At 55.6% G+C, this 12,415-nt stretch overlaps 2 protein-coding genes across 5 annotated transcripts; one reads left to right on the forward strand and one right to left on the reverse strand.

The window, feature by feature from the left end:
• Positions 1 to 3,383: 3,383 nt before the first annotated feature.
• Positions 3,384 to 8,908, forward strand: MAPK7 (mitogen-activated protein kinase 7). 4 transcript variants are annotated; one of them, XM_057500798.1, is made up of 7 exons: positions 3,384 to 3,523; positions 4,279 to 4,578; positions 5,228 to 5,393; positions 6,007 to 7,085; positions 7,193 to 7,824; positions 8,221 to 8,354; positions 8,499 to 8,908. In XM_057500798.1, the coding sequence occupies exons 2-7, from the start codon at positions 4,347 to 4,349 to the stop codon at positions 8,650 to 8,652; spliced, it is 2,397 nt and encodes a 798-aa protein (XP_057356781.1). In that variant the 5' UTR covers positions 3,384 to 3,523; positions 4,279 to 4,346; the 3' UTR covers positions 8,653 to 8,908. The 4 variants fall into 4 exon arrangements, with proteins under 4 accessions (XP_057356781.1, XP_036787162.2, XP_057356782.1 ...); XM_036931267.2 differs by lacking the exon at positions 3,384 to 3,523 and having other exon boundaries at positions 3,591 to 4,578; XM_057500799.1 differs by lacking the exon at positions 3,384 to 3,523 and having other exon boundaries at positions 4,343 to 4,578; positions 5,155 to 5,393.
• Positions 8,909 to 9,054: 146 nt separating this feature from the next.
• On the reverse strand, positions 9,055 to 12,155 carry MFAP4 (microfibril associated protein 4). Its single transcript, XM_036931269.2, has 6 exons — positions 12,045 to 12,155; positions 11,708 to 11,783; positions 11,338 to 11,492; positions 10,814 to 10,910; positions 10,558 to 10,740; positions 9,055 to 10,219 (listed from the first exon to the last, which is right to left on the reverse strand). Exons 1-6 carry the CDS (start codon positions 12,048 to 12,050, stop codon positions 9,972 to 9,974), a joined length of 765 nt encoding a protein of 254 aa, XP_036787164.1. The 5' UTR covers positions 12,051 to 12,155; the 3' UTR covers positions 9,055 to 9,971.
• Between the last annotated feature and the right edge of the window lie 260 nt (positions 12,156 to 12,415).

Genomic DNA, 12,415 nt, shown 5'->3' on the forward strand with positions numbered 1-12,415 from the left:
ACAGTCAGACCTACCTCTTCTGCCTCCTTCCCTCCTGCCTTTCTGCTGGACTTTTGCCTGGCTGACACATGCTTGTGCTTCAGCCCTGTAGGGATAATGAAAGTTCCTCACCTGACTAAGCTACTTGATGGAGTAATAATTAGCCTACTGGGCAGGCTAATGCTCACACACCCATTAGCAATGAGCCATTACTGTTGGTGTGACTATATATAAAGAGTTCCACCCAGAGACAGATGTGATTCCAGCACTTGATCTGCCACCATGAGAATAAAGCTTGGTATAAACCCTTTTATCCCTAACGTTCCATTATTGTTATTTAGTCTCACTGAATCCAGAGTGAACTTGCCTTGGGGCAATCCCCCTTAGGCAAGACAGGCCCCAACTGAGAGGTCCATCCCCAACTTCCGCAGGTGGGTGTCCATCTCCTGCCTCCCCAGTGCCTGAGCACCACCTTGGCCTATATCATGAGGGACAGTAGCTGCCTGGATGAGAACTGGTCTCTCTGTGAAGAGTGGGCTAGAACTGCAAGCTTCCAGTTAAGACCCCAGCACATAGCACAGATGATAAAGAATGCCTTGACCATGGTGGGCCAGAGCAGGATTCAAACCCAGGGGTTTCTGATCCCACGGCATGTCTTCTTAAGGCTAAAAGGTGTTGGGATTGGAGGAGGTCATGACATTGGTATAGTAGCTTCCCAGATGGAGATCCACCCTGTGCTCCTCAAACTCCTCAGGCAGAAGAGGGTGTGGAAGGGCAGGGCGCATCTGCTATTCCTACTGGCCCAGCATCCATCCACCTTCCTTAAAGCCCAGGTTTCCTTTGGGGAAACTGCCCTCAGCTGCTCAGTTTGAGGTATTTGGTTGGGGCTGGGATCCCCTCCCCTTCCAGAGGCAGACGGGTGACTCAAGTCTGACCAGTTAGCAAATTCCCTCCCTGGCTGAGCCTGTCCAGTGAGAGGCCGCCCTGAACCTCTGCTGGGACTACTGACAGAAGGGTCCTGGAGGCTGTTGGAAGGAGTAGGACATGGAGAGCACCCCAATGCTCCCAGAATGATGGGCTTAAGGATTTGAAACTCAGAGGCCTCAGGCTTGGATCAGAGATGGGGACCACCATGCCATGGGATGTGACTAAAGGACCCTCAGAGCACCCACCACAGAGTTCATCACTCACCTCCACACTGTTCCACTTTCAGGGTCCCCATCTTGGCGATAGCTCCACCATCTACCTAGAAAACCCTGATGCCGCCCCTGCCTCCTGCACTGAGCTCCCTCCACATACCTCTCTGAGATCCGTGTTCTGTATTCCCACTGTCTAGTCCAGATTCTATTGTGGCTTTCACCTGGACTGTCACAAAAATCACCTCCTTGCCTCCAGTCTCGTTGAATGGATAAACAAAATGCTGTTTGCCAAAAGTACTCTTTTGGGAAGGCAATTCTGAAGGGAATTTTCCTCCTCAAAACTCTTCAGAGGCTCCCAGTAGCCTAAACCAGAAATTGTGAACTCAAATGCCCACAGTGGCCAGGTAGGAGACATAAGCCAAGAGAGTTGAACATTTGTATGTAATGTGTATGATAGTCATCATTCCCACAAAGAGATATGGTTGGTCTCTCTTTCTCTCTCTTTGAGATACATGGCCTTCAGCCTCTTTAGTTTTCCTGCTTTTAATAGTATGTAGAAAACAGTGGTGTGAATACAATGATAAATGGTATCTGATATTTGGACTGTGCTGGGGAGGCATTAGGGAATGGTGCGGACTGTGATGAACTGGGGAGCTCTGCAATTGATGACTTTTTCAGAACAGAGTTAGGGCCTACTGGGGGTATAGGCAAAGCAGCTCATAGTGGATTGATAAGCAAATGAGAATCTGGGAGTTTTTGCCAGAGAATGTTGAATGAGAACATCTGTGACTTGTAGACCTAGCCTAGTTGAAATATTTATGAAGAAGTACTTAAAGGATACACAGTTTGTAAGTCTCTTCCCATATTTTGTGCTTTATTCCTGAGTCAGACTTGCCCATCATATAGCTGTCTACTCCGTTCTTTGAAAAGATGTGTTTATGTGTCGTGTTTTCGTATGCCCTCTACCTACACTGAGGGATACCACAGGCCTTGTATTGCTCACTTTAGAGTTAGGAAAGATTTTTTACTGTATCACCTAAAGAAAGGCCATCAAAGAAATATTTCCAGACCTCAGTGACAGAAAATGTCCTCTTCATGAGTATGGTTTCTTTATTAATGTTCAATGCAAATCGTGTAACCAGTAATTTGGCTTTTTGCTATGCTGTTAGGAAAATAAAAAACAAAATTACAGTTTAACCTTAACTTAGGAGGCCCATATATCTTTATATGTTGAATTACTAGATGCTACTTGTCCTGGGGCAGACCTGAAACTCCTAAATGTATTTTTTCTTATTTTTTTTTGGAATGCAGTATCTACCATTCTAAATATATGGATCCCAATATACCTCTTAAAATTCAATGCAAAAAAAAAAAAAGTACAGGAAGAAAAGAACCTGTCACTACTAGAAAAGCAAGGAGCTTGGGAGAAGCTGGTAATGTTTTTTTCCCATCTTAATTCAATACACTGATGCATTAAGTTTGTGAAAACTGAGCTGTACACTTATGTAGAACTTAAATGTTTTAGTAAAAAGTTTAAAAACAAAAACACCACATTGGGAGATATAAACAAAACAAATTTTAAAAATGTTTAAAAAAATTAAAAACTTTAAAAAAATGTTTTAAACTTACCAAAATTCTAGTCTGGACCCACTCTTTGGCCACTAGTTTGCAACCCTCAATCTGGCACTCAAACAACTGGGTTCCACACACCGGTCATTATTCAGGGCAAAGGAAGAACCTGCAGAGCCTGCGTTTCTGTCCAGCTCCGGGGCCCTTCCTTCACTTCTCACCTGGGTGAAACACAGTCATCTTTGCAGTCCTAACTCAAAACCTTCCTCCTTATAGCCCTACCTCGATCTCCCTGCTGAAAACCTTTTCTTCCAGCTAACACTGCCCACCGAGTCACCTCTACCTCCCTAGCACCAGGCCTTTGAGAGGTGGTGGATAAATATTTGATAAATGAATGAATGAACTATAGGAGCTGGAGTGGATCAGGGTACGTGTGTTCCAGGGGAAGCTCTGACCCCTCTGGGCTCAGCTGACCCGAGGGCTCCGCAGAGGGGTAGAGGTTGGAAGGCATAGCCTGCTGCCCCCTCAGCTCCGCCACAGCCCAAAGTGTGGTTAGTCGTGGGAGAGACCGACCACACGGATAGAAAATTCCAAGCTGAGGCCTAGGGGCGCCAGAAGCTGTAAAGGAAAGGACCAGTCACCGGAAGTCAGTGACGGCTTCAGGTCGGACGCTCTAGAATCCTGGGGAACGAGGATCTCTGTGCTCAGACGTGACAGGTCACTCTCTTCAGGGATGACGGGCTCCCGGGACCAATCGGGTCACACTACCCTGGGCGATCGGTACTAGCAAGGGAAGAGGAGCCTAAAGGAGGGGATTTCGTGAGCCAGCTGCCAAGGTAACAGCGCCAGGCACGTCAAAGCCTCCGAGCTCCCGGGTCCTGCTTTGACTCGACACACAGCAGCGCAAGGATGCGCGCGCGCGCAACGCACGGGGGCGTTTCCTTCCATTCACCCGCCACCCGGGACTGCCAAGGCGCATGCGTTAGAAGAAGGTGCCTGGTCCCGAGCGCACCCCAGAGAAGGGCCTTAGAGCCCTTTGGGCGGCTCCCGCCCTCGAGCAGGACAGCGGCGCGCGCGCGTGAGGAGGCGTGGCTTCTCCTACAGGCGGGCTCGGATTGGAGGCAGCAAGCTGAAAGGGTGGGAACTCCCTAAAGGCCGTCCAGCGATTGGCCAGATGCTGAAGGGAGCGTGGTCTTGGGAGGCGGGGCGGGGGGCCTGGCGGGGCTTAACGCGGCGCGGAGGTGGTGGCGGCGGCGTTGAAAGAGTGAACAAGCGGCACTTGGAATCCCCCTGCCCTGGGGATTGAAGGCCGGGGGCGCGGGGCCTCCGGAAGCCTGGAGGAGGCGGCGGGGTGAGACGCCGCTGGGTGAGTGCTGACCGAGAGGGGCGCAGCGCGCCGCCCCTCCCTTTCTTCCTGGACCGCGCCTCGCGGCGCCTACTCCACCTCTGACCCTGCGTTCCGCTCGGACCTGAGCGCCGGGTCCCGAGCCCGGCTGTGGGGCGGCTGCTGCGCGCCAGCCGTCCGCTTTCGCTCCTTACCCGGCCCCCGGGGGCTTAAGCGAATTTGGAAATTCCCGGTTCCTCTCCCCAGCCTCCCAGGGGAAACTGAGGCCGGGCGGAGTTGTTTTTGGGGGGCCTCACCAGCTTCACGCAGACGCCATGGCCGAGCCCCTGAAGGAAGAAGACGGCGAGGACGGCTCTGGGGAGCCCCCCGGGCCGGCGAAGGCGGAGCCCGCCCACACAGCCGCCTCTGTAGCAGCGAAGAACCTGGCCTTGCTCAAAGCCCGCTCCTTCGATGTGACCTTCGACGTGGGGGACGAGTACGAGATCATCGAGACCATAGGCAATGGGGCCTACGGGGTGGTGTCGTCTGCGCGCCGCCGCCTCACCGGTGAGATTCCCTATCCTGCACCCCTCACAGGGGTGGAACCCGGTTCGCAGTGAAAAACCTGCGCCTCTCAAACAGCCAGGAAGGAAAGCTGGGGTGTAAATTCCGTTTACCTCAACAGGTATTGGTTAGGTGCCGTCTGGGTACCAGGCTTTGTTGGACACAGTCGTCTGAGACTCTGGTGTGGTGGCTTTGCCAGCTCATCAGCCTACTTTCTCCTTAGAAAAATGACAGCCCCAGATAGGCCAGAATGGAGATCTTGTCCTTGGTTTCTAAAAGAAAAAGGTATTCCGGAGCCAGAGACTGGTGTGAAGGATTAGTGGTGGGAGGCGTGAGGTCTGAGATGGAGAGAAAGTGAAGGGAGGTAGAATGAGCACAAGCACCAAGAGTCTAGACCCTTACCACTGACTAGCTGTGCAACCCCCAACAAGTCAGTGGAGCCACGGTCTTAACTTGGAGCTGTTAGCACATGCTGCAGGATAGATGGGCAGGGAAAATCTGATTATGTTAAGTGTTTAGCACAGGGCTAGCACATATTAGGTACTTAATGTGTGCTTGTTGTTGTTATTTGCATCCTAGAGGGGAGGTGTTGAAAGGGCTCTTGTGCCACTTAGCAGCCACCCTAAGGTACCTGCCTTTCCCTGCTCCCCAGGCCAGCAGGTGGCCATTAAGAAGATCCCTAATGCTTTTGATGTGGTGACCAATGCCAAGCGGACTCTCAGGGAGCTGAAGATCCTCAAACACTTCAAGCATGACAACATCATTGCCATCAAGGACATCCTGAGACCTACAGTGCCCTATGGCGAGTTCAAATCTGTGTAAGGAGCAGGGATGGGAGACGGAAGTGGAGTTAGGATATTGTGAAGTTCTGGAAGGGGAGTTGAGCCTAATGTAAGGCAGGCTGGGAAAATTCCCATGATTTCAGGACCAGTGCTCTCTTAGGGCTTTGCCAGGGACAACTGTGATTCTTCAAGAAGAGTACAGATGTTACAATTTTATAGAATCTTGGTATGTGGGACATAGGACATTAGTATTATAACTGTACCCTTCTCTACAGCAGACGTTAATCAATCACAGAATACTTTCCTACAAAAAATGGATAGGCCTTCACGATTTTTATCATAGTCTCCACCAAACAATGGAGATGGCCCCAGAACTAAACCTGTTGGCTAGCTCTGGTTTAGTCCAACCCCTATCTTTTCCCTGATGAGGCAACTTTGGAGAGGAAAGTAATTTAACTTTACATAATAAGTTCATGGGAAAGGTAGAGAATCTAGATCTTCATACCATGCCATTGGCCCCTACCGAGTCTCAGAATATAAGGCCATTACCTGTCTGGAGCCAGGAGGGCCTGGTGAATACCTGGAGTATGACTGAGACAGCCCATACCTCTCTCCCCTGCTCCTTCCTCTCTCCTCTTGCGCCTTCTAGCTATGTTGTTCTCGACCTGATGGAGAGTGACCTGCACCAGATCATTCACTCCTCGCAGCCACTCACGCTGGAGCACGTGCGCTACTTCCTGTACCAACTGCTGCGGGGCCTGAAATACATGCACTCAGCTCAGGTCATCCACCGAGACCTCAAGCCCTCCAACCTGTTGGTGAATGAGAACTGCGAGCTCAAGATCGGTGACTTTGGCATGGCCCGGGGCCTGTGCACCTCGCCTGCTGAGCACCAATACTTCATGACTGAGTATGTGGCCACACGCTGGTATCGCGCCCCCGAGCTCATGCTCTCACTTCATGAGTACACACAGGCTATTGACCTGTGGTCCGTAGGTTGCATCTTTGGTGAGATGCTGGCCCGGCGCCAGCTCTTCCCAGGCAAAAATTATGTGCACCAGCTGCAGCTGATCATGATGGTGCTGGGTACTCCATCGCCGGCTATGATTCAGGCTGTGGGGGCTGAGAGGGTGCGGGCGTACATCCAGAGCCTGCCTCCGCGCCAGCCTGTGCCCTGGGAGACAGTGTATCCAGGTGCTGACCGCCAGGCCCTGTCACTGCTGGGGCGCATGCTGCGTTTTGAGCCCAGTGCCCGCATCTCAGCAGCTGCTGCCCTTCGGCACCCCTTCCTGGCCAAGTACCATGATCCTGACGATGAGCCTGACTGTGCCCCACCCTTTGACTTCGCCTTTGACCGTGAAGCCCTCACTCGGGAGCGCATTAAGGAGGCCATTGTGGCTGAGATTGAGGACTTCCATGCGCGGCGTGAGGGCATCCGCCAGCAGATCCGCTTCCAGCCTTCCCTTCAGCCTGTGGCCAGTGAGCCTGGCTGCCCCGATGTGGAGATGCCCAGTCCCTGGGCTCCCAGTGGAGACTGTGTCATGGAATCACCCCCACCAGCCCCTCCCCCATGCCCTGGCCCTTCACCTGACACCATTGATCTGACCCTGCAGCTACCCCCGCCGACCAGTGAACCAGCTCCTCCAAAGAGGGAGGGTGCCATCTCTGACAACACCAAAGCTGCCCTCAAAGCCGCCCTGCTCAAGTCCCTGCGGAGCCGGCTCAGAGGTGCCTTGCGGAGGCAATGGCTGGCTAGGGAGTGGGTGGCAAATGGGGGATCCTGGCCTGGACAGAGCTGCAGGCTCTTACCTTCCCCCTGCCTGACTTTGCTGCAGATGGCCCTAGTGCCCCCCTGGAAGCCCCTGAGCCTCGAAAGCCAGTGACGGCCCAGGAGCGCCAGCGGGAGCGGGAGGAGAAGCGGCGGCGGCGGCAGGAGCGCGCCAAGGAGCGGGAGAGGCGGCGGCAGGAGCGGGGCCGCAAGGAGCGGGGGGCTGGGGCCTCTGGGGGCCCCTCCACTGATCCCTTGGCTGGGCTGGTGCTCAGTGACAATGACCGCAGCCTGTTGGAGCGTTGGACTCGCATGGCTCGGCCCCCAGCCCCAGCCCAGGCTCCTGTGGCACCCCCTCCAACCAAGCCCACCAGCCCTCCCACTGCCCCACCACAGCCTGCAGGGTCTACCCCTGGTGCTGCCCCACAGTCTGCACACCCACCCCTGGGCCCTGCTCCCCACCCAGTCAGCCCACCAGGGCCTGGCCCTGGCCCTGCTCCACTCCAGACTGCCACCTCCAGCCTCCTGGCCCCCCAGCCGCTTGTGCCAGCCCCTGGGTTGCCTGGCCCCAGTGCCGCGGGTGTTTTGCCTTACTTCTCGTCTGGCCCACTCCCTCCAGACTCTGGGGTTGCCCCTCAGCCCTCCACCTCCGAGTCACCAGATGTCAACCTGGTGACCCAGCAGCTGTCCAAGTCGCAGGTGAGAGGAGAGGCCTGGTTATGGGCATGTAGGGATCTGAACCCAGGGAAAATGGGTTTAGGAAGTCCTTGTTTATTGGTGGGGATGGGGGATGGGAGAGGCTTTGATGTATCCTTATTCCATGAAAACTGATTGGCAGGTGGCGTTGTATCTCTCTGAACTTGTCCCCTTGCTCACTGGAACATAATGCCAGTGAGCAGGTTATTGGGAGATGGGATGCTTCTGGGGAAATGCCTGGCCAGAGGATAGGTCCTGGCCAGCCCCCAGTGGTTGTCAAGGCTGCTGCTGTCACCCGCAGATGTCCAGGCGGAGTTGCTGGCAGCATCAGGACAGACCTGCAGACCTTAGTCTGCTCTTGGTGGTCCCTGTGTTGCAACCTGCCATCGTCCCTTGCAGGTGGAGGACCCCTTGCCCCCCGTGTTCTCAGGCACTCCAAAAGGCAGTGGGGCTGGCTATGGTGTTGGCTTTGACCTGGAGGAATTCCTAAACCAGTCTTTTGACATGGGTGTGGCTGATGGGCCACAGGATGGGTAAGATGGCTGCATCAAACTTCTGGAATGGGACTGGGGGTGGGGGTTCCTGGTGTAAGAGGAGATTGCTTGGGGGATGGGTGAGGAGCCAGCCTAGGCTAACAGCACCTCTCCCTTCTCTCCCCACTCCCCTTCCCCCTGCAGCCAGGCAGACTCGGCATCACTCTCAGCCTCCTTGCTTGCTGACTGGCTTGAGGGCCACGGCATGAACCCAGCTGACATTGAGTCCCTGCAGCGTGAGATCCAGATGGACTCCCCAATGCTGCTGGCTGACCTGCCTGACCTCCAGGACCCCTGAGGCCCACAGCCTGTGCCTTACTGCCAGGGGCAGACCCAGCTCCCATGGGAGCATGCCTTCGGCCCCAGCAGTAGCAGCTCGGGTGGGATTGTTCTGCAGGTTCATCTCAGACCCACTTTGCAGCCTTAAGCAGCCACCTGAGCCATGTCCGAGCTGTGACAGGGTCAGGACACCCTCACTCCCCAAGTGATCCTTTTCTGTATTATATTATTATTGTTATTATTATTATTATTACACAATCTTTTTGGCATAGAAATGAGGCCTGTGAAATAAGGTTCCCTTTAGCATCGAACTGAGGTGTCTTTTTGGAGTTAAGGTCAGGGTGACATCGGTAAGGGAGCAAGGAGGAGCCAAGCTCCCAGGTTTGGGGGCCAAGCACATTCACATGCACAACAGCCAAAGGCAGGTTCCTTCAGGTCCTGAGGTTTATTGAGAGCTCCACTTTCCACTTGCATCTGGCCCCACAGAGTTGTCCTCTGCCCTCCCACATGGCCAAAACCTCAACCCCAGGGCAGGAGGGGGGACCTCATATCTATGCCTACCTTGACTGTGGCTGTTGGAGGGTTGCGTGCAGTAGCTGTGCTGAATTACAGCTTTGGTATTGAGCTTTGGGGCCTCGGATAGGCAGGCAGGGGAAGCTGAATATGATAGTGTGGTGGGGCTGGGGGTTCATGGTGCTCACTCAGGAGTAAGTTGGAGGGAGGTAAAGGATGGGAGCTACTCTGAGAACAGCAGAGAGAGTGCTGGGGTGTGGCTAAAGGGGCCCCCCAGGGTCTGGAGGAGGTGGGCCAGATGGGAAGTAAGGCAGAACACCCAGGGCACTGGGGCCAGGCAGCCCAGGGGTTGGCACAAGTGGCTTGGGAGCCACGTACAAGTGGCGTGGCATGCACTGGGCACTGGCCAAACTTGGCCAGCTCAGTCTAGAGTGGCCTCAGACAGAGGAGTCTGGCTAAAGTGGAACACAGAGCCCCAGTCTGGGAAAGCAGCTCCCAGCGCTCAACTCCTGGGGTAGGGCAGAGGCCACTGAATGCCGTGGAGCCTGTCCAGGTCCAGATCAGGAGGTTGTGCCTTTCAAAAGAGGCCTGGGTAGCTGCTGGCAGTGTGGCCTTAGGTGGAGAGGAGCAGAGGCCTGGCTCTAGAGGTGGACACTCCAGGTGTGATGGGATCAGTCTGGGCCAGAGCCCAAGGCCCCCTGAGAAGCAGGTGCTAAGAGAGCAGCAGAGCCAACATGTTGGGACCGTGGGGTGGGGCAGGGGCGGCAGGGGAGCACTCATGGAGACCTAGAGCAGCTGGGAGGCTTGGGGCTGATGGCGAGACCCTCAGGTCCGGCGGATTTTCATCTCGGTGCGCTTGAGGGAGTAGTAGAAACCCTTCCACTGGGCCCAGTTGATGCCATTGGCATAGGAGAGGTGGGAGCCACCCAGGTAGAAGCCATTGAGGTTGGCAAAGTGGCAGCTGCGAAACCAGAAGGCTCCCGAGGAGAGAGCTGCACAGTTCTGCACAAAGAGGTCCTGGTCCCGGTCGAAGGTGGAGAACTTCTGGCCACTGTGGTAGGACAGGGAGTCACCTGGCAGAGGAGAGGGTCATGGGGCAGCTGAGGAAGGGAGCAGAGCCCTGTGCTGGCAGGGACAGGGTGACAGCAGCAGTGAGTGATGCTGTGAGACGTGTGGCACCCTCCCTGAGCCATATGTTGGGTATTGTGCTTCTGCAGTAAAGAGAAACAGCTGTTCATAGGGCGGCGTGGAGTAGAGGGGATGCGGCTTCTCGGGGCTGAGGCCCAAGCTGGCTAGGAGCCAGCCGTGGCCAGGAGGGAAAAAGGAGGGGCCTGAGGAGGTCAGGGGCCAACTGGGCAGTGCCAGCCCACCTCTCCCGCCACAGCCCTTCACGCTGGCACCTGGGTGATACCTGCCCCGCCGTCCTCGAAGCCTGCCACATAGAGGGTATAGCCATCCTCCTCAGCACTGATTGCGTTGGGGGAGATGGAGAAGTCAGCGTACTTGGCATAGGCTGTGTTGTTCTCAAAGTCCTCCATGTCCACACGCAGCTCATACTTCTGCTTCAGGGTCAGGAGGTGGAGGTTCTGCAGTCCTGGCAGGAGCGGCAACAGTCAGCCAGGACCTGGCTCTGTGCAGCCCCCCAGCCCGCCTGGGCCCCACCTTACCCAGCCAGTACTCCCCGTCAGCACGGCCAAAGCCCAGCTTATAGTCGTTCCATCCCCGGAAGAAACTCACAGAGCCATTGAATCTCTTTTGGAAAACCTGGAGCAGAGAGGATGGACCTGGACAATTAAAGGTCCAATGGGCAGGGGCCTCACACAGACCTGTGATACTGGGGCCCTAAACAAGGCAATTGCTGGCACTAGGCCCTTTCTGAGCAGCTGCTGAGAGCCAGGAATAGGTTGAAGGGGGCGGTTCTAGGGTTCAAGCTGCTGGGTGTGAGTCTCAGTGCTGGCTGTGTGGCCTTGGGCAAGTTACTTCACTGCTCTGGGCTTTATGGTATCTTATCTGCAAAAACTACCTTCCTCCCGGGGTTATTGTGAGGATTACCCATCCTCGCACCAACCTATTCTCAGCACCTAGAGTTGAGCATTGGCAGCAGCTCACTGCTGTGGGTGCTGTTACCCCAACTGAGGTGAACAAACTGCAGTGAAGCTTGGCCACACAGGCCCCTGTCCCCACTACTCACCGTCCACTTCCCGCCTTCGGTGGTCATGTCACAGAAGACAGGCACAGGCACGCTGGGGCCCGAGGGGTAGATGAGGTACACGCCGTCTGTTTGGTAGCCCTGGGCATAGATGTCGTCACAGTCCAGGGGCTGCTGAAGGCAAGACTTCTCCAGAGCTGGGGGAGGGGAAGGGGACAGGCTTAACGGGCACCTCCACACCCCACTTTGCTGCAGTCTTGGAGGACAGGGTGCTCTAAGTACAAAAAGTCACCAGATTGTTTAAGGCGGGGGCTCTCCAAGACCATCACCTGGCCCATCTGGGACCTGGCTCCCAGAAGCGATGGCTCAGAACGGCCTGTCCTCACCCAGGCTGTGAACACAGGCTGCTTACCATCTCCCCGGATTCCGGAGGCCTGGGAGGTGCACGGGGGCGTGGAAAGCAGAAGCAGCGGCAGGGCCAGGAGGGCCTGGTGACACAGGAGAGCAGGGTCACCTCGCCGCCACCCCAGAGCCCAGCTTTCTCTGCACTTGGCCCTGCTCCCCACCAGAAACCTTTTGTCTGCCCACTGGCCCCTCCTGCTCCCAAGAAACCTCACTGTGAGACAGGCTCAGCACCCTCACAGCTGAAGAGTTTCGGGTGGGCCACAAGAGCCCCCTCTGGCGAACATCCTCTCCATGGAGTGGGGTTGCTCCCACAGGGCCGTGAATCTCCCGCCCAGGCCCAGTACCTTCATGCTGCCAGTTCAGCTCAGAGCGGCGGGTGTCTGCTGCCCCAGACCGCAACCGCCCAGTTATGTGCTGGGCCCCTGCCAGCCGCCCCAGCCCCGCCCCTGTAGCTGCAGAACCCCCTCCCCCTCCATCAGACTGAACCAGCAGCTGCTTACACTGTCAGGGGGCCCGGGCCAGGGGACCACCTGTGTCTCATTAGGCCTGTTGGGGGCAAAGCAATGCAGACGGTAACTTCCTGCTGGCTCAGACCGCTTCCTGGATCCCCTCAACTATCCACCCCCTGGCCGTGTAGGCCCCTGGCACCCTCAGCCCATCCTCTGCTTCCTAATGGCCCCCCTGCAGATGTCTGTTTATACCCCCACCCTTTGCT

The sequence above is a fragment of the Manis pentadactyla genome, chromosome 4, assembly GCF_030020395.1.
Source record: "Manis pentadactyla isolate mManPen7 chromosome 4, mManPen7.hap1, whole genome shotgun sequence".
Lineage (NCBI taxonomy): Eukaryota > Metazoa > Chordata > Mammalia > Pholidota > Manidae > Manis > Manis pentadactyla.